This window comes from Drosophila grimshawi, unplaced genomic scaffold (genome assembly GCF_018153295.1).
Source record: "Drosophila grimshawi isolate 15287-2541.00 unplaced genomic scaffold, ASM1815329v1 contig_857, whole genome shotgun sequence".
NCBI lineage: Eukaryota > Metazoa > Arthropoda > Insecta > Diptera > Drosophilidae > Drosophila > Drosophila grimshawi.
This window is the reverse complement of record NW_025063702.1, coordinates 87,038-111,772: the sequence shown is the minus strand read 5'-3', so window position 1 is coordinate 111,772 and position 24,735 is coordinate 87,038. Positions and strand designations below refer to the sequence as shown.

Here is a 24,735-nt window from a genome sequence, read left to right as displayed (position 1 = left end):
AAGTTACAAAAAATGTACCATTTAAATATTATACTGTTCAGTGTTGTAGCTGAAATGTTAAATTCTTGCGTTATGCAACACTTAAACAACGGTCTGTAGCAAAAAGGCGCGAAGTAAATCTGTAGACGCTGCGTCTCTACTATTGCTTGAATTTTTCTGAATAATCAAAGAGTAGCTTACCTTTGTCTTGAAAGAATAATGCCACCGCGTAAAAGAAAGAACCCAGCCAAAAAGAAGGACAAATCGGAACGAAATGCAAAAGATGTCGAGCCTTCTGATGACGACAACGCATTACAAACGCCGGAGCGAGACGAAGACACCGACTATGGCTTAGATTATACCACAAGCCGCTTGGCTCAGTTAAACACATCTCCTCGACGCTATACGCTCCGAAGAACCCTGGAAAGCGGCCGTCGTCGTGATATGAGTTCATCCGAAGACAACGATGATGCGGAGAACCAGCCACACGCAACCCCGCCATTGCGACTTACAACAAAAAAGGTGTCTCGGCAGCCACCCGAAGCCCGTATAATAAACCTTTCAAATGAGCGCAATCTCGCATATGAACGGCAGGCAATACCTACAAGAGCAGTTGCTCCAAGACGCAAACAACTTAAACCAGAAAATCGTCTGCAGAAAGTCCACCGTGAGATTGTGCGCTTGCAGCACAGCGAACTCTTCATGATACCGAGATTGCCATTTTCGCGAGTGGTGCGCGAAATAATGATGGAACACACAAGGGCGCCCTTCTGTATTACTAAAACTGCATTGGAGGCCATACAGACCGCAACAGAAATGTACCTAACCCAACGCTTTCAAGATGCTTTCATGCTAACCCAGTATCGTAGCCGCGTAACTTTAGAGGTACGCGACATGGCACTTGTGGCATATTTCTGCAAAACATACGGAAATCTTTAAAAAAGCTTATTTAAATTTATATATGTATCTAGTAGTTGTTATTTACATACAACATATATTAAAGTATGGATATATTATTTTAGCGAGGTCACACGTTCTTTGATCACCGTCTTGGTAACCTATCTCCACTCTGACTAAATAAATATATTATTACCAAATATATTTAGAACAAAAGCATTATTTCTTTGGACGACAGATTCGATATTGTGTGATCTGTTCATCGGAATAAACTCAATGTTTTAAACAGCTAAAAGCTTTGTGTCTGCTGCTCATTTTCTTCTGCATTTCAGGCATCAAAGGTTGGTTGTTGAATAATGAGCAATGTCTTTTCAAAATCGGTGATCATATTCAGTATTAATATTCTTGCGAACATACATTTTATGTGTTATATATTCTCAGTGAGTAACTAATATATCAACATCAATTATAATATAATTATAACGGAATAACACAAATAGATCATAAAGATTCAGGCGCACGCCCAATAGATATAAATAAGGAAATAAAGAGAGTCCTAAATACGCATTGTCTGTCTTTGTTTCATTTGGGTTTGGCCATATATTGAGCTTTAAGCAAGCCAAAAATTGAGTGTTTTCTTTTGGCATGTGATTTTATCTCCTTTTTTGCACTAAACAACATTTAGCACACAATAAAATACTATAGGCTACATCGTATTTTTTTACAATTTACACAAAAATATATAAAATATATTTATATACCTAATATATTATATAAGCATAAAATTAATATCGGTATGCCTCCTTTTTTTTGTGTTACAATAACAGTTATAAATTAATTATGCTATAATTTGTTTCGTATTAACATTTCGACGGTAAATTTTGTTGGGTTGAGTTCAAATTTGGTTAAACTTTGGCTAAACACCGTAATTATTTGAAAAATTAAATCGACTTATTGCTCTAGTGAGCTTTGCTCTTAGACTTTCGGTGTGAAGTGCCACCATTTTTGTCAGCTCCAAAGTTGCTTTGGCTACCCACCGAAATAGTGTTCGAAACCTTAGGACTATACGGAATTCTAAATAGTTCGATGCGAAGATGATGACAAATCTCTAGGCAAACCTGCGCACAGTAACGCAATAGATCCTGTGTGCTCCAGGCTAGCGTAAACCAGAGCAGCCAAATCTCTGGTACAATACAATTAAAGTACTGATTCAGGAACAATAATCCGGGACCCAATAGCGACCAGTCTAGGTACTCCATTTCCGCCTTAGTCATATGAGCTATCTGCGTCACAAAAGAGGAACGTTAATATGATTAAATGATTTAGGGTTTTATTGATGCTCATCAAGGATGTACATACTTCATCAGGTCGAAAACTCAGCCACTATCATATTGATTCTGACCGAGATTATAAAGTATATATAGCATAGAAACACTTACCACCAGCTTGTTGGTAATTTTGGCAGCTACCATTCCAAAAGCCAGAATAAAAACAGAAGCATGTTCAGTGAAAATGTTATCCGGTGACTTTTGCGCTATCATCAGTGCTGGCAGCACTACTAAAGTCAGTGGTATACTAGGTGATAATACACTGGTTCCCTTTGTATAAGTGGAAGGAAAATTAAATATTATTATTCATTTGACTCGGCTGATTCGTTTCCGTTGCAAAATTGCAAATAGTGCTATAAAATTTGAAAAAGGCACTTCTTGCAAGTTCACAAATTGCAACGTTGATCAAAAACAATTTTTTTTTGGCTTTTTGTTTGGAATAATAGTGAATTTTTTTAAACGAAATTGTAGGTGTGGATGAGTGTTTTTTGGTAATTATGAGAGAGCGGGTCGCTTACTGTATAAGCAAGGCAATAATACAACACCAATGCATAAGAAGCGTTTTCAGAACTTTAAAATGAATTTACAATAACAGTAAAAGTAACACATACATAAAACAGTTAGTAGGTACAAATAGTAGTTACATATAGTAAGCCAAGAAAGACCAGATATCTTCGGATTGCCGATGATTATATACCCTTGCAGACGCATTTATCAAATCGCTCCTAAGGTTGTGAACTTTTACAAATCTAACAGTAAACTTGGCTATGAGTCAAATTCATACAAACAGATCAATCGACTGTAGTCCGATAAATTTTTGTCAACATCAATGCTTCACACTTCTTAACAGTAGTGTATTTCTCCCTGCAAGGGTATAGAAAGTACTCGAACAACTTTGATTAAAAATTCGACATTTATTACATATTCCTATAGGTAGTCATCTACTTGTCTAGTGATCAGGCTTCTGTGTGTTGTGCTACACTTTTATTCAAATAAACAAAATCTTACTGCAACAGATGATCCATTCTTGCCACAGCCCTCGTTTAAAATAGATTTGGCATAACGTAATGCTAAACTCAAATCAACTCCACTGGCTATATAGAACGGCAAATAACGTGTTTCACATTCAAGATATGGCATCTGATGAAGTTCATAAATTTTTGTTGTTGTCATTTTTGTCAAAATAGTCATAGGTTGAAAAGAAAGAAAACGTATGTATTAATATGAATATTAAACAAATTTAAATTTATTATCAACGAAATAAATATATGGGGTGGAAACCCCATATTTTTGGTGTATCAAATTTGGTAACCCTTAAGATCAATCTACTAATATTTAATGCTATTGAAACTAACGCTAAAGCATATTATACAAATATAAGGGGTTAAAAATGCATAGCTAAAAAAATTTTAAGTGCAAACAAGGAGAATTTTTATTCCAAAGCTATTTAGTGTAATAGAATTCATTAATTTCGTGATTAATTCCATAAACACTATTCAATAGCTATGTTATAAGAGCAAAAGACAGACAGGATGCGCTCTTCAGATCAGGTTAAATATATAATAGCCCATGTAGATGATATCATTTTATGCTAAATTAAATTATTATGATAGTTAAACAACAAGTAATGTGACTTATTCCATCTAAAGGTAAAACGAATTTTATGCGGTCGTTCCACACCTCCATGCAGGCTAAACCAAGCAAAAATATCATAAAATGCAATAGAATATTTAGAAACCATGAATAACATTCGCATTGAATCTTAAACCCTAGTGACCATGTGTCCACGTGATGGATAAACTAATGAGTCAATCCAATAAATGTTTGTAGTTAATATATTATTAGTACGATTAGTAAACTAAATTTTGGTTCGAAACAATTTCAATTCGTAAATGAATAGCAATGCTTACAGCAACTGATGAGCCGTTTTTGCCACTGCCGCCTTGAATAAACATTTTGAGAAAACTGATTATATTTAAAGTATAACCGAATGTGATAAATAATAAAATTGTGTAATTCCATGAAACTCCCACGATTGGAATCTATTGTAGATGAAAAGAGATCACAGAACAAAACAAAAAAGGAAAGAATTGTTTTTTAAATTGATAGCTAAACTGTAAGCCTTAATTATTTGTAGATTTGCTCTTAGCATATGCAGTAATATTATAGAGCTGAAAACAATCGAGAGCGAGTTTCGGCAATATCTATCCAATTCGATTGCATCTTCGCACAATCGGGTGGGATAGTAATGTAATAAAAATGGTTTTTAAGTAAAATTCTTGAAACTATATTATCGGTTGAGAGCACCTCGGTAGTTTTTCAGTTCTAATGCCAAATTAAATGGCAATGTAAACATTCCAATATTTTGTATCAATCTAACTTAGATTTATTTCAATAATAAATACTTAAACATAATATTAGGTAAAATAACAACCCGTCGCCAACAATATAAATACATACATATATATATAAAATGTGCATAAGAACGCCTAATCAATTTTTTTGCCCATATAAGTGACAAAACAAGATACAATTTTGCATTTAGTAGCATATAGAATAAGGCATTCAACAGTTTAGAGCATGCCAAGAGTCAACAATATTAAATAGTCAACAAGATTAAAAGTTGGTTAAAGCACTAGGCGAAGAGGCAGAAGCAGCGCCAGTGAAGTCAGAGAAACAAGAACGGCACAATTTACAAAAATTTATATGTATATAAAAATTATAAATGAAGATAGTTAAGACAAGCAATTGTAGTAATATGGAAAAGAAAAATCCCACGCCACGATCCTACAAATCGGCAGCAGGGAATTTTAATGTTGAACATCATTTTTGAATTAAGAGCCAAAACAGTTTTTGTTGTGTGTGTCTTTGTTTCTGTTTGAGATAAGCACAGGAGAATATACAAATTTTCAGAGGTTTTACACTTAAAAATTCGAAAAGCCTTCTGATTTCGTTTGCCAAAATTTTTGTTCAGTTCAGTTATATATATTTTTTTGAATATAAATAAAAATTAGATTTATTATTATTATGTTATGAAATGAAAGGTTAAATATTTGCACATATCTCCGGTGACCGAAGATGTTTATTAACCTTGTCTTGCAAAAGCTGATAGCTGTAAATAAAAACAATATAGCATTGCACATTAAAGTGCGAATATACAATATATAACACTTGCACTAAAACGGAATTTTAAGGAAAAAGAATCTTAAGACAAAAATATTTGGCTAGTAGAAAAATTAAATTTTTGTTTTCCTTTCTAATCGGCGAAATGTATATTTCTAACGTAATCAAAGATTTCGAATCAAGTTTATAGTTCAATATAACCCAAGAAATGTTAAAAGTATATATTTTTCTCCTGTGCGCTGTATAAATTCCATATTTTGTAGTATTTCTTTGTTTTCGTGTGAGTGTTTAGAACTTACAGCAACTGTGGAGCCATTTTTGCCAACACCACCGGCCACAACGACGGAAAATACATAAGTTAAGGAGAGCATACCACACACAATGGTCGTAATAGCGGGACCAGACCAAAGCTCAATACTGCCAATTCCAATCTATGATCATATAATGGTTACGATTGTGTGTGTGTGTGTGTATAGTAGTTGTTCGTGTTTAGTAGGAGATTAGGCATTTTGTGTTGTTTTGTGGCAGTGGCACGCATTTGTATGCAACATAAAAGTAAAAGGTATTAAGACGATTACAATGTGTTTGAGAATTATTATCTATAAGCTAAATATAGTTATATACATGACAGAGTTTTTGGTTCAAATTCGAGCTAGTTAAAAGTCAATAAGAGTGTATTAATAGTAATATTGAAATTGATGCCAGTTTCCATTAATTTTGTTTATTAAAATGGTGCGTTCAATGACAAAGTAACTTTTTCTTTTTTTTTTATCTGCAGAATATATATTTTAATTCCATTTAATCCATGAAATCAACAAAAATCGAATGTCAATCAGTAGTTGAATGAATTTTTCGTGTGTGGCTTATGGCCTAATCTTTTCTCTCCAATACAAAAGTATCGAATATTCTTTATCCTTCTGAGTTTAGTAATCTTTATAGAGTTTGAGAGAGAATTATTATAATTAAAATGTATGGTTATACTTATAAGTAAAATCAGAAACAGTTACTTCTGCTACACTCAAATTGCAACCAAACTTGCTCAATAAATCGAATCAAAGCGCACACAACTTGATCAAGAAATTGAACATTACATCTTAAGGTTTTTGATACAGGTATTTGTACTTATAGGCATCATTAGCATTTTCTAATAATGAAATCATTATGCACCTTTACTGGGCTCAACAACATCCGTTATATCTAACTTGAGCCTAAAGTACTAGCAGGATCTTGACATTTGCATAATCATAAAATGTCACTAGAATCTAAAATACGCTTAAAAAAAACTTTAACTTTAACTTCTGAAAAACTTGATTTAAAACGAAATCAAAGTTGTAAGGGGATTAATATTAATTTTAACTATTTCGGCACAAAGCTAATCGACCCAGATGACTTACCTTCGTCAGCCAGACTTCGGGTCCCAGGGCAGCCGAAACCAAATGTATGGCAATAATGGAGAACTGCGCCTCCGTGACATCGATTCGTCCGAAACGCATCGTCCCGGAGACATACGTCTGCCAATGGGCACAATAGAACAATGCAATAGCGCAAAAACACTGCAATAATACAATCGAATATAAAAATAATATTAAATAAATATTATGAATTCAGTTTTTACCTGAAAGAAAAGCCAGTTTGGATAGTGACCGAGTTGGCAGGATATACACGCCGATAAAGCCACAAATATAGTTGATATGGAATCACAGCCATGGTCAAAAAGTTCGCCTAGAGGCGATGAAGTGTTGGTACGGCGCGCCTGCTTCCCATCAATAGAGTCCAGACTTTGATAGACAAACAGGCCAAGAGCACACAGAAAGCAAGTCCAACGTGGCGGTGGATCAATACCATTTGGACTATAGCTGTTAGTGCGAAATGAACATAATTTTTAATGGTATCGATTTTCGTTTTTCTGCAATATTAGACTTATATTAATGATATTATTTCAATATTCTTGGTGAATTTATATCACTATTGGAAATATATATAACTATCATATGCATAATTTGTATAGCAAAGTACGTGAGCTGAGAAAGTCACACAATGAAGAACTGTCAATAAATGTTAAACACGTTCTGTTTCCATAAAATAACATGATAATCATATTCTAAACTAATCAGTAAATCATAGACCGCAGCTTGCATATTCTGAACTAATCAGTAAATCATAGACTGCAGCTTGCATTATAGTTCACTGAAAAAGCTAAAATATACCATCTGACCTCTTAATCTGACCTCTTATTTTATATAAATCCTCTTATATCTAATTTCGACATGATAAAGTAGTCCACCTTTCTTTATGCATTTTTTAAATGGTCCAAATAATGGGTAGTAATGGTCCAAATATAGGGTAGTTACTGTCTCCATTTAATTTCAATTAAAAATTAATTTTAATTTGTAGAGGGGGAAATGATTGGAAATACATAAGAGACCGTGATTGATAGGAATGTGGGGGCTATACAACAAGACTGAGTCAAAAGTTTATGTGACTGTGCATGTACAGCAAACGATAAATATTCAGCTATTTTCGTATGAGTTCGAATGTTTTTCTAGTTGTCATTCAAGCACTAGAATTTGTCGCGATCGACAAAATGGAAATTCATTAGCTATGTAAATTTTAATTTAATTCAATCAAAGCAATTATTAAGTATGTACCAAAGAATATTGCAAATACTGCACTTGAAAGTAATTTACCCCGGAGGTTAATTGAATTGAGCTTTTGTGTACAAGGGAACCCGATTTTTTTAACAAGATTTACACTCTTTTGTTTTCTAATATAGATATATATATATAATTAGACATATAGTAATCGATGTAATACCTCTGTAGTTTCTCAAGTGGTTATTTATTTTATTTAATGCATTGAAACAAGCCTAATAATAAATGACAGATGATAGGCAATCATTTTTTATTTTATCTAAATCCTCTTAAATCTAATTTCGTCATGATAAAGTAATATCCACGTTTCTTTATAAAAATTTTATGTGGTCCAAATAATGTACAAATTCACCAAAAACGATAACGAAAGAATATTAATTTATGCTCATCTGTCTGGTAAAATAGTGTGTATGAAACTAGATGTATGTTTCTTATATCCGTTTTTTCTTTTTATCACACGAATATATCATAAAACACACGTTAGGACTGTGAAAGTTCAATTAAAAACTTGGCTTTGAAATAAGCGTTTCCATTTTGTGTTGGACCACAAGGAAAGTTGAGCTTGTTAGAATTTTAAGGCAAATTGTATAGAATTTTTAATTTAAGTTTGTCTTGGAGAATTTCGAGTTTAAGTATGACTGTATTTAAATAACTTATTTACTTTAACGTAGGGGTCAACATTCATAGAGCAATGAAAGTGAGCGTCAGCGATAAGCAAAGGACGTGGAACTGTACACATGTACATACATCTACATTATATAGATAATTGCACTTGCTCACTTCGCACTGCTTCTTATCACCACTGTTCTTTACAATAGCTTGTCGCAACCAACTAAACATATAACCACTTACGCACCAAGAACAAACACGCCACCCAATAACCTCACACAATCGCGCGTTTTCACTGCCATGTATAATGGCGTTATATGTATTTCTGTAAGAATATATGTAACATTACATATATCTAATCTTATGCTTACGTATACGCGCGATTGGTTAGAAAAAAGACTCACCATATTAATATCAAAGTTGTTACAATATTGAGTATTAGACCAACAATTGTTATTAGATTAGGTGCCAGCCAAAGTGGCGTTTGGGCGACCAACCAATTCCACCAGGGCTGCAGCAGAGGATCCAGCAGGCTTGCGCTAAAGCACGAGTATTTGTGTTCGGTAAGCTTGCGCAGCTGCTGGGGACTGAGAATGTGACGTTCTTTATAGGCAAGTAGCGGCATTCTTGTTGAGCGGGTGGCAACGGTGAAACCGACAAAACAAAAACCGGGAGCACTTGACAGTATGACAGGGCGCGGAAAATATCAAAATTACACACACGCTACACGCTACACTTGAGTTTGCAATTTTCACTCGCGTGCATATATGTACATATGAACGTACGTCTATGTGTGTAGATACCGTGTCAAATAATTTTTTTAATAAGTACCCCGTAAAATGACCCACATAAACTAATGCAGTTGTCTTCAACACAAACACAACCTGCACGACTTGACCACCTTTTTAAAGTTAAATGTTTTATGCGTGTACAAATGAATATGAATACGTGTTCTCTTTGCACATGTCTATTTTAGTATAATTATTTTAACTCTCGTGCGCGTAACAATCCATCAGTGTCGTCGCTACAAATGCAGTGCTACCATCCGTTTTTAAAGCGAATGTACTAGATTTTCCGAAATGATTATACAGATTTTACTTTTTACCAGCCCGAATGATGAATTTTATGTCAACTAAAATACACAATGTACGATTACAGAACAAATTTTTCCATATCTCGTGAAGTATCGCATTTCAGCGCAAAATATAATATATCGATAAGCCATATCGATTATATCGATGTTTCAATAGGTATATCTCATCTCAAAAGCTTTTGGAAATTAGATTCACATATTTATGGAGTTAGGTTTCGCCTTGGCCACACCAATGTTCTATATCCTCTTTATTATTCCCAGCATCAGAAACAAAAACAAATTCATTGGATTTTGTATAATTTTATTAGATAAACCAGAATCTGCTCAAATATATTAATCAAATGTAAATATTTATCGTTTGTAATGGTTATCCAACTAATTAATTAAATTATTTCCCAGTCTAAACTTCACTTTTTGCTTACCCACATAATTATTAGTAAACTTAGTTAAAAAACATTTAAGTCCTGCAGCCCCCACTGAATGTGCATATAAAAACTTTAGCTATCAAATAGATTTGACATGAGGCAAGTTAATTTTTCATTTAATTTTCATAGATGTTAGGAAATACATATAAAAATATTATTTTTCGGTGTAATTACTGATATTGGCAACTTTATATTTATTGTTATGCATAATGTACGTAATGTTAAGAATGTGCAACTACTTGTCAGTTAAATATTATGACAACAAAAGACACGTATGTAAAACAATAGCAAAATATAATAGTATGTATTTATTTATAGCACAATATATTTCAGTAACAAATAAGTTATTTTTTGAGCATGTTTGCAAATGTTCATTAAATGTGAGTCACCCTGCTTCGTACAGAAAAAAATTCAATTGTTTTACAAATGCCAGCAACTGAATACAAATTATCCGAATGTCTTAATTATTTAAATGATGAAACCAATTTTACACAATTTAGTTAAAGGCGCTCGAAAAATACGTACATGTGCAACTGATGCAAAATTGTATGCTTAATATCTTGTTCAATATATATAATTATATATTAAGGTTAAATATGATAATAATAATTTTAAATGTCTTCGCTTTGAGACATTTAGGCAAAAGGTTGTTTTATAGTGATTTTTTTTTAAAAGCGGTAGGTTTCTGTTTATTTTTTTTTAATGGTAATGTTAAAATATATTTAATCATAAATCTTTCATCTTTCACACACACACACACATACGCATGCAGACAAATTTAATAGCACATTGAGAGTGGTGTACATGTACAACTACGTATGATATATATGTATGTATCAGAAATTGTCCTGTTACACTAACAATATTGTGCCATGTCTTATATTCATCATACAAGAGGATTCAATTGTCAGTTTAGTTTGTATTTTGTTACAATTTAAAGTACCGCAGAAAATGCTTGTCAATAATGTAAAAAATGCATTCGATTTTGATGCTTACAGATACCATATGTATCAATATGTCATGCCATATTATTGAACAGCACATACAATAATATGCATTCCAAATTAGTTTTAAATAATTAAGTGGTTTCTGAGTTATGCTTATGTATGTGTGTGATGGTGTGTACATTATTATGAATGATATGGCGTTACATAGGTTGCTGGAAAAATGCCTTTCCTATTGCCGATCTCGCCATTCCACCAATTCTCATCGGAACGATCTGTAACGGTAATGACGTCACCGCGTCTAAAGTCCAATTCACCAGACTCCTGTGGTACAAAATCGTATAGTGCCTGCACGAGCATCTGCAACATAACACATAATATTTGTATTTGTTAATGTTGCTAACTCTGGAAACACTTCAATAAAAATACATATTAATGAATATTTTAATATCTGATCTTTGAGTTCTTAAAATGAAACTAACTTTCTACTTCAAATATGACAATAAAAAAAAATTTTAATCGGTATGCACATATACTCTCTGTGAGCTACAGATTTTAGGAAGTATTACAGCCCTGACAATGAATATAAATTTGTATATATATATATATAGGCTTTTTGTGGTGGATCTGGGGTATTTGTTTTCAATTATATTTTACGAATATTAATTTCTTAAAGTCCCTAATATTTAAAGTCAAATAATTAATTTGTTAGCAAGATATAATAATCCTTCATTTAGAATCTACTTTGTAGACACACCTCTTCAGGTATCATATCACGCAATTTGACATCCTGGGATCGCGAAACGCTTGCCGTTCTATGATACTCGACCAATTCGTTGAGGGAATTAAATTTGACTACCCAGAGGAAAAATTTGCTCTGCGCGTCCCGTAGCACTTTAAAATGTTGCACGCCATCCGGACATCTGTGAAACAATGCAGTGACAATAAATATATTACAGATTGACTATCTGAATTTACTCACTTGACAGATAAAGAAAAGTCGCCAGGGCTAGATTCGCTGATGCGTATTAAAAATGCTCCTTCATGTTTATTTGACAGGAGTTTCTCCGCATCGGCACGTGTAATGCGTCCGTAGTACCAGCTTAAATTAATTATATTGGTTATAAACAGTTATTTTACTTATTTCCATTATGAGTTTTATTATTTGGGCCTTACTCGTGATTTTTCATTTCTATATAATTACTGGGTATGAGCCCTTCCTTCCCATCTAATTCGGCGCGATACCAATTCGAATCGTCCTCCATATTTAATATCTGTAAATATAGAATATTTTTGATCATGAATTGTTTTGAGATTGATGATAGTAAGTTAACAACTGGTAAGGCGTATGATAAGTCCTAACAGTCTAACGGACCTTGTGCTTTTAATGAAGCCTCAAGAAGTCTTGGCAGCATTACTGATAAGCCACTGGTTAAACTTTTGATCTGAATGCAACTGATAAACCATCGAGAGGCAGCAACAGCAGCTATTTTATAAACCATAGTTTAGGTCAATGACATCATTAATTAAACATAATAAATAACTTTAAAGCAACACTGGAAAACAAAAATTTGGAACGCTAAGTGCCTATCCCGCTAGTGGATAGACCGTAGAGAATAAGAAGAGGAACTAAGCTGCAGTCAGTCTACAGCGCCCTGACAAGAAAAGTTCTAATTTTGCCTGCAAAACCAAAGAGAACCAATTGCTTAAGGGAACTCCAAGTGCAAGGCAAACGCAAACCTTAAAGCTTAAGAGATGAGGGCAGTGGGAAGAAAACCAGATTAACTAATAGTATTTGGGCTTTAGGATTCTGCCCCCATATGAGTAAAACATTGGTATATACACTGCTTTTTGCAGATAATCGCGATTTTCGTTAGTAACTGTTTATATAGATTCTTTTCGATTTTTGTCGCTTCCCGATCCTGTATACCCCTCCAGATGTTCTTACAAATTTGTAACACATTGTTATGCATTGTGTTTAGTGACAGTTGGTAATTGGTATGTTTTAGATTACATTTTTGTGCTCTCACATGTTTTAACATAAAATTCGATAACACCGATTTATCTGCAATATTTCAATATGTCCGCGATCTGATCCCTATTCACATTTAACTTATAATAGTTTTAATTCTGCCGGGTATACATGCTTAATATGGATCGTATAAAGAGCATAGAGACTCCTTTCGGTCTGAAGAATTATATTTAACATATGTATTCACAGATGTGTACATTTAAACAAATATGTGATATATGCAGTAAATTTTCCTTACCTTTAGAATTTGAGTTTTGCGAAAACTGAGTTCATCATCGGCAGTAGCAGAGAAATCATGTTTGGCAATTGCTTCCATTTTGTATTGTGTGAATTGTGTTTCAATTGTTGTTCTTCTAACTAGTATTTGTTTTAGGTTTAGTTCATTTACTTTTTTAATCAGCCTTGTTACTCACGCATTAACACATACGCTTATACATACATATGTATATGCAATTGTAAGTTGCTTACTCCCTAAGCCTTATGTGGAAAAAATTCTATAGATTTTGCATGTGAAATCAACACACAGCGAAACTTATTATATAAACAATAACTTATATGTATTTAACTGCACGTTTCCAAATTAGTACAATATTTTCAAAGCACAGGCAGCGAGAAAAGTGATTAAAAATACACCGACGACGATGACGGGCCGCAGCCAGGCCAGCAAGAGAGCAACAAACGCGAAGTGATAGCGGCACTCACGACGAAGCAACTGAAAATGACAAACCTTTGCGAGTGTGTGTGCGAGAAAGATGGAGAGAGAGAGAGAGAGACAATGAGTTTGTAAAGTATTGCCAGCAGCGTGTAATTTATGAATTTCCCATAAAACTGGCTTCCAAAATTTAAATAATAAAAAATCGAACAAACTTCAATTCAGAAAATATTCATAATATGCCACATATTTATGTTGTATAAATTTATAGCAAAAAGCAAAACAGTGCATGTCGTTTCTGTTGGCAATGCTGCTCCGCTAAGCGCTGACGTTGTTGTTTATTCTTTAACCCCTCTATACACATATACACATTCACATGCATTATTTGTAAATTATTTTGTCTGTTTTGTTGTTTTGTATTTTTGCAATTTAGTGTTAATGTATTTTTTTATATTATAATTTGAGGTCAATTAATAAATTTCTTAATTTCTTCTGATATAAAATGCATCAGTGTAGGGCAAATGGTGCGGTCACACCAAATTGAGAAATGTGGCAACGTTGTTTTTCTCTATCGAACGGTCAAATTAGCTTAGTCATCATCGAGTTAAAACTCCAGTCAGTCAGGTCTTTTAGTAAATGCAGTGATTGCTTTTCTTTCTGTAACGCAACTTTACTGTTGTTGATAAATAATAAAAAAAAAAGAAAAGTAAAATGGAAAATCGTAAAATCTTATTTAAGTCACAATCGAGGGTTCTAAGCCCGCACAACCATATTAAAATAAACCGCGAAAGACAGCGCGTCACTCGCGCTTTAAATCGTGAGAAGCATTTTCAGAGCAATCGCAACATAGGTATTAGTCCCAGTACGGTGAAAACTGTGACGGCACCGAAGCCGAACTGCTCTTCGCTGACTGATACAAACGACAATCGCGAGAATCAGCCGCCTGGGCCTGAGAATGAGTCTTCTATAAGTAAAATGCCAAGGGGCCAAGAGGATTACCTTCAACGGTTTATGAAGTGGCGGACGGCTTCTAAGCAACAAGTAGCCCATAAACAACAGCAAAGGAACACAGAGGCACCGTCACAGCAAACACCAACAAAAAAAGATAAGCAAAAACGTCAGTCAGTATATGTTGTTGTTGATTCCAAACCAGCACCGCCAACTTCAATGAAGAAACAACTGGCTAATATAAGAACACCATTTGGTTTTGCTGCTGAGACAAAGACCTTTTCAACTATACCGCCAGTATCAGCTACGAGTCGAGCAATAGTTCTGAAACCGGAAACAAAGTGGATGCAGAAGGAGAACAAACCGATTATAGAAAATACTAAAGTAACGACTATACAAAAGTCAAAACCGTCAGGGACGATTGAGCTCGCTAAAACTGCAGTCAGTTCAGTTAATAGTACATCGAGGCCCATAAGTTTAAGGGCGCAGCCTTTCAATGTGCCCAAAGTTGGCAATAGTGCCATAGGATCATTGCAGGGCGGCGGTGCAGTAGGCAAATTTAAAGCAGTTGCAGTTGGGGTAAAAAACGACATATCTTCTCAGCTCAAAACACGGATGAAGGCAAAAAATACTGTGCCCGTTAACGGCAGGAAGAAAGACTGCATGAATATAAACAAGGACATGATGAAAGCAACTTTGCTTTTGCAGCCACCCAGTACGCCGCTTGATTTCGCCCACAATAATAATTTGTTTCAGGCACAGGCAACCTCTACGCAATGCAAGTCTAATAATAGTTCCGCCAATTTGTTTGAAGCATACAATTTAAGCCCTGTGCAAGTTGGTGAAAAGTCCTGTGCAAAGAGACAGTTGTTGCCATCGAAGTCCTCGAATGTACAGGAAAAACGCAAATGTAATTTTGTGCGTTGCTCAGAGGCAAATGAGTTGATTGTATCACCTTCAAAACCAGAAATAGGTGAGCTTAGTAACAGTTAATAAGATCATTTTAGTTCATTCCTAAATATTAACCGATAATTGGTAATATAAACAATTTTAGATGAAATGACAGTGATGCCGGTAACGCCACAACGAGATCCAGAGGTTCAGCCAAATTACCTGAGCCCATTTGTGAGCGTTTCACGCGGCAAAGTTAACACTCGAGCAGAGGCTGAGAAGAGAAACAGCATATATCTGCAGAGACAGGATCAGGAAAAACCAGAGGCGTCCGTTTTAGTGCGACGCACACAGGAATCGGTGCTATATTTTCGTTTGCAGCTAGATAACGAAATTAGACGCCTACATTCGCTCTGTGATGAGTGGCACTTATATAGCAACCAAAATAAAACGCAACTGCATGAAACTGGAGGAATGGATATGATAGATGTGGCTATTGGGCAGACTAAGCTGCTGACCAGTAAAAAACTTATGCAGTTTAAGGATTTAATTGATCGCTGTGAAGCGGGTGCTACAGGAATCGGTATGCGACCAAATGATGGCGAGTCTACTAAGGTGGTTTTAGTCGAAGATTTGGAAGGCTGGTGGGACTTGATCCGTTTGCAGAGCGATAATTTAAATAAACGTTTCGATAACCTAATCCGCTGGAAAGCCAACAATTGGTTGGATCCAGATACAGTGGTACTGCAATCTAATCCCAACGTACACGTAAAAAATAAGAAAAAGGCAACCGCCAAAGCAAGCAGTCACTTAAAAGATTTTTTACGCAAGGCCTATGCAAACAAGCGCAATAATGAGGCATCTGAATGTCTGAAAGAGGTGAATCTTGAGCTCGCTAAAACTGCAGTTAGTTCAGTTAATAGTACATCGAGGCCCATAAGTTTAAGGGCGCAGCCTTTCAATGTGCCCAAAGTTGGCAGTAATGCCATAGGATCATTGCAGGGCGGCGGTGCAGTAGGCAAATTTAAAGCAGTTGCAGTTGGGGTAAAAAACGACATATCTTCTCAGCTCAAAACACGGATGAAGGCAAAAAATACTGTGCCCGTTAACGGCAGGAAGAAAGACTGCATGAATATAAACAAGGACATGTTGAAAGCAACTTTGCTTTTGCAGCCACCCAGTACGCCGCTTGATTTCGCCCACAATAATAATTTGTTTCAGGCACAGGCAACCTCTATGCAATGCAAGTCTAATAATAGTTCCGCCAATTTGTTTGAAGCATACAATCTAAGCCCTGCGCAAGTTGGTGAAAAGTCCTGTGCTAAGATACAGTTGTTGCCATCAGAGTCATCGAAGGTACAGGAAAAACGCAAATATAATTTTGTGCGTTACTCAGAGGCAAATGAGTTGATTGTATCACCTTCAAAACCAGAAATAGGTGAGCTTAGTAACAGTTAATAAGATCATTTTAGTTCATTCCTAAATATTAACCGATAATTGGTAATATATACAATTTTAGATGAAATGACAGTGATGCCGGTAACGCCACAACGAGACCCAGAGGTTCAGCCAAATTACCTGAGCCCATTTGTGAGCGTTTCACGCGGCAAAGTTAACACTCGAGCAGAGGCTGAGAAGAGAAACAGCATATATCTGCAGAGACAGGATCAGGAAAAACCAGAGGCGTCCGTTTTAGTGCGACGCACACAGGAATCGGTGCTATATTTTCGTTTGCAGCTAGATAACGAAATTAGACGCCTACATTCGCTCTGTGATGAGTGGCACTTATATAGCAACCAAAATAAAACGCAACTGCATGAAACTGGAGGAATGGATATGATAGATGTGGCTATTGGGCAGACTAAGCTGCTGACCAGTAAAAAACTTATGCAGTTTAAGGATTTAATTGATCGCTGTGAAGCGGGTGCTACAGGAATCGGTATGCGACCAAATGATGGCGAGTCTACTAAGGTGGTTTTAGTCGAAGATTTGGAAGGCTGGTGGGACTTGATCCGTTTGCAGAGCGATAATTTAAATAAACGTTTCGATAACCTAATCCGCTGGAAAGCCAACAATTGGTTGGATCCAGATACAGTGGTACTGCAATCCAATCCCAACGTACACGTAAAAAATAAAAAAAAGGCAACCGCCAAAGCAAGCAGTCACTTAAAAGATTTTTTACGCAAGGCCTATGCAAACAAGCGCAATAATGAGGCATCTGAATGTCTGAAAGAGATGAATCTTACACTAGAACGTCGCTCATTAAACCGTACTTTTGTGGTTCGCGATCACAAATCGTCGTCACCAGCCCGGACCCTGCTTCGTGTGCCCAGGTGCATGAGCAAACAACCATCGAATATACGAAACCTATTATTAAAGTCTGCAATTCTGGGCGCAGCCGAAGAGATTTCAGAAAATCAACAGATGCCTCCAAAGAATCGCATTTCTATTCTGAAAACCCCAGGCTCTAAAAAACGTGAAACTCCTGTTCGCAATGTTGCGTTCAGTGCGAAGAAAAATGTGCGTCGTTTTCAGTTCACGTTTGAGGAAGGTCATCGCAGAGAAGATGACGACGCTACTGCAGGCATTGATAAGTTAGAAGATTGTGAAGAGGATGTGTCACCAAAGAAAAGATTGTCTCACAGCGATGAACAAGAAGGAAGTTCGCGTATTTATTATCTTCGCAATCGTAAGATTGTACTGCGACCATCTACGGAGTTTATGTAGCATTACAAATATTTGATATTTTATATTAAGGGTCAAATATTGTCCACAAATAATGAAAGAAAATTTGAATATATTCCCGCTTACTTTTAAAGTTAAAACCCCTTTATTTTATTTTTTATCTAACGTTAGCTAACATATGTAAAATTTTAATTAATTATTCACTTAAAATTGCAAAGAGCTGAAAATAACAGAATTGATGTTTTTAGTAGTTCAGTGTCATTAGGGTGCTGGTTAGATTACCTTAGTATATATACCAACTGCATCAAACAAGTTTTCTTTTAAAATTCTTCCTTTTTACCAATTCTTCCTTAATATATAAATATATTTTTACCAAATCTTATGTTCGTATGATTGTTCCTATGTTAGCTCCATACATATCTAATATGGTGGTCCGATCAAGTGAACTCCGACAAATGTCACTAGGGGTTTATACATTGTTCACACAATTTCTTCAACATGCAATTTTGTATATGTATATAGTTATAAATTTATTTGCAGTTTAGTTAAGGTCAACTTTTACACAAAATTAAATATACGAATTTGGAGAAAGAATTGGACAAAACACTGTTTACTTAATATATATGTACGTATTAGGACCTTTAACTGAAGAAAATCGCTTAAGAATATAATTAACTTTCAAGCAAATCTTTTAGGCCGTTGTCTTGGGATCGTCCATATGAAGTGTATCGTTTTTCTCCTTGGCAAATGTAATAATCTGATTTAAGCTTTCGCCCAACTCTTCCATCACCTCCCGCTCCGTAGAGTCCTTACACATTCTTTGCTTCTCATGCATAACAATGCGCGATATCATGCACATTATAGTCGCTTCTATTACATCGTCTGTTAGATAAACATTCGAACGATTGTCCTGCAGATATGTCCCGTTCAGTTCTTTTCTTTTATTCGCTACGTCTGCAAAATTATCTATAGAGTCCATATCGACATCCGGACGATCTTCCATATTACGACACCCTTCAAATTAAAATAAGAAGATTAAAAAAAATGTTACTTTTACAAGTTGTTTAGAGCTTGACTTGATATGAAATACGTACCTACGCATTTACACATGGTGGAACAGGGTATTTTGGCCTCGTAGCACTCGCAGTAATTTTTTAGACATCCCGATCGTTTGCAATTGCAGCCTTTATTGTGTAAGCGCATGTCCCCAGAGTTCGGCGCCGTAATTTTTGGCCTTGAAGAGGAAGAAATGCAAAAAATATTAAAAATTGCTATTTGTATGTAAATTTCAACTTTAAAACACTCACTTAAATGCGCTGGGATTACGCTCCAGGGTATGGCACGCTCTCGCTTGACTTCATAATCCAGATTGTTAAAGCAATCCTTGCAAGTGCAATCCTGACAAAATTCACCATTGGCAAAACAGTCACAGTAGAGTTTTAAGCATTGAGATTTGCTGCAGTTACAGTGCTTCCGTCGGGATCCGCCCAGTACATCAAGGGATGCAGACGCCGCAGGCGACGGCGTTGGCATTGGTGCGGGCTTAAGTATGTCAAATAATGGCTTGGCTGGCACACACAACTTATTGTCCTGCGTTGACGACGATTGTAATATTGGCAGTTTCTGCTGTGGAGACTTTGTTTGCGACGAGTGCTGTTGCCGTTTCTGAAGCTGTTCCTGTCGAAGTTTAGCCTGTGCAATCACCTGTCTCTGCTGCTGCAATTTCATTTGCCTCATGCGCAACTGTTGGGCTGTCAGCGTTATGGGACGACGCAATTTGGTGTCAGCAAGCGTATAGCCACGTCTCATTGTAGTGTTAAAGACTGTACGTGGCTTTCCCTCGCCTCCTTTGTTACAGATCATATACTTGACGCCATTTGCATCACTTTTTGTGACCAGATTGTAGACCTTGTGAGTGGTGTTACTACTGATACTGCTGACAGTCTTATTGGTGCCCTGCACCGATACGCGTTGCATTTGTGATGGCCGTGCTTCTATCAACATATGTTTGGTGGCTGTTGGATTCGCTGGCATTGCTGCTGATTTCGTTTGCGGCATTGCAATAAGGTAATGTGCTTTTTTTGCCTCTGGTCCACCGGCGTCGCTGCTGTTATCGATCGCCAGATGCTTTATTTGCACATTGATGTCGGACAGCCGGTTCTTGCGTGCGACCTCCAAGCTACTGCTGTTGGTGATGGGGGTCTTAGCTTGTACTGCGTTGAATACCGTTCCAGGTGCTCTCTGGGAATTACTCAAAAAATTATTAAAATTCCCGTGAATCACTTAAATAATCCAACTCACCCTGGGAACTAATGTTTGCATGGATGGGAGGGGGACAATGCTACCCATTGTTTTCATAACTATTTTGCTGGTGTTGCTCACAGGTACACTGATGGAGGTATTGCTGTTACGACTTGAAGCTATGATTTCATTATTATTGTTGGGCAATACGCGCACATACTGCACACCGCTTTTTCCCTGCACTTGAATTGTGTGTAGACCGCTGGCGGTACCAATTGCGTTGGTTTTAGTTAAGGCGCTGGCGCCCGTCTTCGGCGATAGTTTAATAATATTTTTACTGGCGACAACAATTTGTTTGCCTGTTGAGCTTTGTACCAGCATTTTTCCTGTTGGAATTGTTGTAGGGGCTGTTGGTAGCGATGCTGCACTGCTGCTGCCACTGGTTGTTGTATTGCTGATGCTACTGCTTATATTATTGATGGCGGGTCTTTCCGATGCGCTCGCAGTTAGCGTTTTCAACGGCCCCTTTATGATAACTTGTGCTGCAGACTTGGTTATCAGCTTATTGCTGTTGTTGGTGCTTGCCAAAGAGGTAGTTATGCTGGGCTTAACCGCTACTGTTGTAGGCTTGGAATTTAACAGCAAGGGAGTCCCCTGATTTAATTTGACTAACTTGCCATCGGCCGTGCGCACTTGTATGGGCATCTTCGCGGAAACCGTTACAGATTCAGATGCAACTTCTACTGATGGTGGATTTCTAACCAAAGCTTGTGACTGATTATCAGTTGTTGACGTAATTATATTGGTACTTGATTGTGGTGTTGGCTTAGGCGTACCAGTGGTCGTTAATCCCCTGACAGTCACTGGCGCAGTGTATGCGATACTCTTAATTTGACCAGTACCAGTACCAGACAAGGTGACACCTTTAGAAATAATGGCTTGCCGTATGGCGGCGCCTGTTGACGACTGGCTCACTTTTGAAATGGCTCCACTCATACTGGACAAAGATTTTTGGATGAACAGCACTTGACCACCGGCTGTTTTTAATTGAGTCATTGTGACACTGCTCATATTCTTTTGCATAGAAGATGGTTGAGCTGAAATTGAGCCGGAGCCTGTTGGTGCTGCTATTGTGGTGCTGCCAATTTTAACAGCTGAGTTAGCAATAGCTTTCAAAGGATTCGCCTGCAGCTGATTTACGATTTTAACGTCCGTCGGTTTAGTGCTCTTTGTGGGCGTTACTACTCGAACATGTCCGCCTAACATATTTTTTAATGGCGTGCCCATGGGTGATGGTGCCGTTAAACGTTTGTTCTCCAATATTCGCACAATTGGCACTTTTTTGGATCCCGGGGTATTTAACAATGCATTTGCTGAAGCTGACGAAGATGTTTTGTTCTCATCGTCTTCAGCGCCATCACCATCGCTTTCAGCAGCATTCATGTGTTGATCTCTAGACGTTTCGGTTGGCTCCAGCAAATCGAAAAAGGTAAGCTCAGGTATTGGTGTGGTGTCGCCTAGTTCATCTGTGGGTGTTAAGAAGTATAATAAATTAATATCTTGGTTATTTAAATATGTAACAAAAATTATGTAATATACCCGAGAGCTCTGACAAGCAATGGCCAAACATATTTGCTAGCAATTCACGTTTTTCAATTCAATTTCAAAAACTTGAATCATGACCATCAGCTGCATAGTGAATGGACCTGACGTTACCCGACACTGCTCGTTCTGGCATCGCTGCTGCTATTTTTTATTATCGATAGTTGGCTTGTAAGAAATTCAACTAATTGGTCTTCTTTTTTATGTTATTGAAGTATACACCCGATGCTTACATCTCTGGTATCTTGTTATAGCCCGCAAGCTCGCATTCCATTCCCTCCTTGACCACACGGCGGTCACCATTACCCGATATATGGTTACAAATATTATGTTGTCAATATTTCGTAAGTACAGACGACTGAGGCAAGTGCTCGTATCATTATATTAACGTTGTCTTTGTGCAGGCATTTTATATTGTAATTGTAAATTGTTAAAAACGAGTCGACTAAATTGTTAATCTACTTACAATTGAATCGTAAGAACAAAGTATCTTAACAATGAATTGATAGTTAAAAATTGTATAAACTTAAATTGCGCTGCACGACGGCCTTGCCAGATAGCCCTCGCAGCGTTGCCACTATAATTAACATGAATTGTGCAAGGTGGACTGTTTACCTACAACATTGAAGGGCATTAATAAATACATTTATAATGAAAAAACAAATTGTATGCCTACACTCTGTTCGAACACAGCATTCGGGATTTTATCTCCAACCAACGAAACTCAGCGATCCATTTGTGCAAATCACATTGCACCACTTCACCCAGACTGTACCAGCAAGAAATACACAAAGTTTCAGACGCGGCGTTGCCAGCTGATTGAAGGAATATTTTAATGCTCCCACTTTTCTAAAAATCGCACACCAAGCACTGTAATTTTGCAACTAAATAGTAATTGCGACTTAATGTAGCACATACATGTCTGTAAGAATAATGATCAGCCTAATGGAGAAAAAACTAAACATGTGTAAAGCATAGCCGCACTGTTATTTTAACTATTGAGCAATTGGCGCGCCAGCATATGTATTTATGTATAGACATACATAAATATGCATGTACGCATATCGGCCGCCAGGCCAACTGACACGCGCTGAAGCATACTGGTCTCTGATGTTGAAAATTCAATTTAAAATATGAAATATTCTTTGAAGACGACTCGGAAACTTACCAATATCAGAAATTACGCTGTTGTCCATAATAATTTATTCGCTCGTCAGTAATAATTTATGTAAACTTGATTGTATATGTTTGCTTGTGTGTGCGCGCACAACTCAAAACAAAACAAGCAAATCTTATGGCTACTATTCGTCTGTAGAGCAAGGCTATCAGTTGCGGCAGACACGTTTAATTATTTTAAAGTACAAACGCTTGCATTTATGATTATGAACTAAATACACATCTTTGAAAACTTCATATAGTACTCAAATATTTTATTTACACTTCTAATGCCTTTCAACAAACTGTATTCAAAACTCAATTTAAATAGCGAAATTCACAACTGTATGTTGGCGATGAGGTTACAGTTGTTGTTTGTCTGTAACAGCCTATTTGGACGCACGGTTGCATGGCAGTTAACATTACTCAGTACTATGAGTTAACAGCCAGCGCAAATAAGAGCAAAGAAATGGCTGATCAGCTCCAAGTCATGAGACAAGTGAGCCCAGCAATGGCCCAAGAGTACATTACGCATTGTAAAAAATCGGTTCATTTAGTACAACAGTTGTGGAACAGTGACAGGTTTCGATAGGTAAAGGAGGCCTTCGGCAATCGATTTCATAGTCTACAGTGGAATATGACAATGGCAATAAACTAAAAATGTACTCGCTGAAAGTCAATTTCTTTGCTGTAGGCCTTCAAAATCCCTGTGCTTCTTCTGCCAACTCTCGTCGCAGCAGTCGCTGAAGCAAAGCATCCTACTCAGCGGAGATTCGATCCGCCTTGGACATCGAAGACGCTATCGATGTCGTGATGCGGAACATTCGCGAGGCCGCACAAGCTGCAACTAACCACGTTTCCAGGCCAGTCAGCCTTCCGAACCGTCGAATCAACAACCATAAATATCTCGTGCTGCACGAGCCCACTAGAAGGCTGTTATGGATCAAACAAACGCATCTTTCAGTCGACGCGCAGTCCAAGAGCAAGACAACAATATAGACGTTAAGACGCGTCCCCTCTAAATATTTCCATCGTCCTTGGTAGCTATTTCTAATTCAAGTATATTTATAGGTCTTCCTGTGAACCTCTGCTTGAGAACTCCAATAAAGCGTGTTTGTTAAGCGGCTCAACTTTTCAATTAGCCAATCGCTGGGAATCGAATGGTTAAGTCGCCGCAGGATGACGCGGTATCCTTTCTCACTGCGCATCTGATGGGTATGGAGCTGTGTGCCGTTCTCAGCCTGGACTGCTTGGATTGCATTGAACGTTGCCATGTCCTTACTTTGAATGCGAAGTCTATTATTTGTAATCCACCTTGTCACGTATGTGCCAAATTTTGGGCAATTGTTATTTTGACTTGATGCCAAATTATTACTGATTACATTTCACGATGAAACTACTGCAGAGCAGTATTGCCGCTTTTCATACGCATGCAGAATGAACTGGTAGACTCGCGCAAGTTGGTGCTCTGTGCCGTGTT

At 36.8% G+C, this 24,735-nt stretch overlaps 5 protein-coding genes across 15 annotated transcripts; 2 read left to right on the top strand and 3 right to left on the bottom strand.

Moving 5' to 3' along the window:
* Positions 1-198: 198 nt before the first annotated feature.
* On the top strand, positions 199-918 carry LOC6569025 (histone H3-like centromeric protein cid). Its single transcript, XM_001995409.1, has one exon. It carries the CDS (start codon positions 199-201, stop codon positions 916-918), a length of 720 nt encoding a protein of 239 aa, XP_001995445.1.
* On the bottom strand, positions 914-9,741 carry LOC6569026 (choline/ethanolaminephosphotransferase 1). 8 transcript variants are annotated; one of them, XM_032740880.2, is made up of 7 exons: positions 8,992-9,682; positions 6,943-7,183; positions 6,722-6,880; positions 5,627-5,758; positions 3,213-3,344; positions 2,316-2,474; positions 1,671-2,159 (listed from the first exon to the last, which is right to left on the bottom strand). In XM_032740880.2, the coding sequence occupies exons 1-7, from the start codon at positions 9,210-9,212 to the stop codon at positions 1,836-1,838; spliced, it is 1,368 nt and encodes a 455-aa protein (XP_032596771.1). In that variant the 5' UTR covers positions 9,213-9,682; the 3' UTR covers positions 1,671-1,835. The 8 variants fall into 8 exon arrangements, with proteins under 8 accessions (XP_032596774.1, XP_032596771.1, XP_032596773.1 ...); XM_032740883.2 differs by lacking the exons at positions 3,213-3,344; positions 5,627-5,758 and adding an exon at positions 4,115-4,246 and having other exon boundaries at positions 914-2,159; positions 8,992-9,741; XM_032740882.2 differs by lacking the exon at positions 5,627-5,758.
* A 448-nt stretch (positions 9,742-10,189) lies between these two features.
* Positions 10,190-13,790, bottom strand: LOC6569027 (growth factor receptor-bound protein 2). 2 transcript variants are annotated; one of them, XM_032741077.2, is made up of 6 exons: positions 13,495-13,788; positions 13,320-13,438; positions 12,226-12,323; positions 12,032-12,151; positions 11,807-11,972; positions 10,190-11,409 (listed from the first exon to the last, which is right to left on the bottom strand). In XM_032741077.2, exons 1-6 carry the CDS (start codon positions 13,496-13,498, stop codon positions 11,236-11,238), a joined length of 681 nt encoding a protein of 226 aa, XP_032596968.1. In that variant the 5' UTR covers positions 13,499-13,788; the 3' UTR covers positions 10,190-11,235. The 2 variants fall into 2 exon arrangements, with proteins under 2 accessions (XP_032596968.1, XP_001995447.1); XM_001995411.3 differs by having other exon boundaries at positions 13,320-13,790.
* A 539-nt stretch (positions 13,791-14,329) lies between these two features.
* Positions 14,330-18,448, top strand: LOC6569028 (guanylate kinase-associated protein mars). 3 transcript variants are annotated; one of them, XM_032741119.2, is made up of 3 exons: positions 14,330-15,654; positions 15,736-17,010; positions 17,092-18,448. In XM_032741119.2, exons 1-3 carry the CDS (start codon positions 14,445-14,447, stop codon positions 18,297-18,299), a joined length of 3,693 nt encoding a protein of 1,230 aa, XP_032597010.1. In that variant the 5' UTR covers positions 14,330-14,444; the 3' UTR covers positions 18,300-18,448. The 3 variants fall into 3 exon arrangements, with proteins under 3 accessions (XP_032597010.1, XP_032597012.1, XP_032597011.1); XM_032741121.2 differs by having other exon boundaries at positions 14,413-15,654; positions 15,736-16,451; positions 17,808-18,372; XM_032741120.2 differs by having other exon boundaries at positions 14,415-15,127; positions 16,484-17,010; positions 17,092-18,392.
* A 471-nt stretch (positions 18,449-18,919) lies between these two features.
* On the bottom strand, positions 18,920-23,734 carry LOC6569006 (protein lin-54 homolog). Its single transcript, XM_032741122.2, is given in 6 exon segments — positions 18,920-19,271; positions 19,352-19,491; positions 19,565-19,592; positions 19,595-20,498; positions 20,559-22,024; positions 23,269-23,734. Coding segments are annotated over 6 exon segments (2,889 nt in total). The 5' UTR covers positions 23,297-23,734; the 3' UTR covers positions 18,920-18,948.
* Between the last annotated feature and the right edge of the window lie 1,001 nt (positions 23,735-24,735).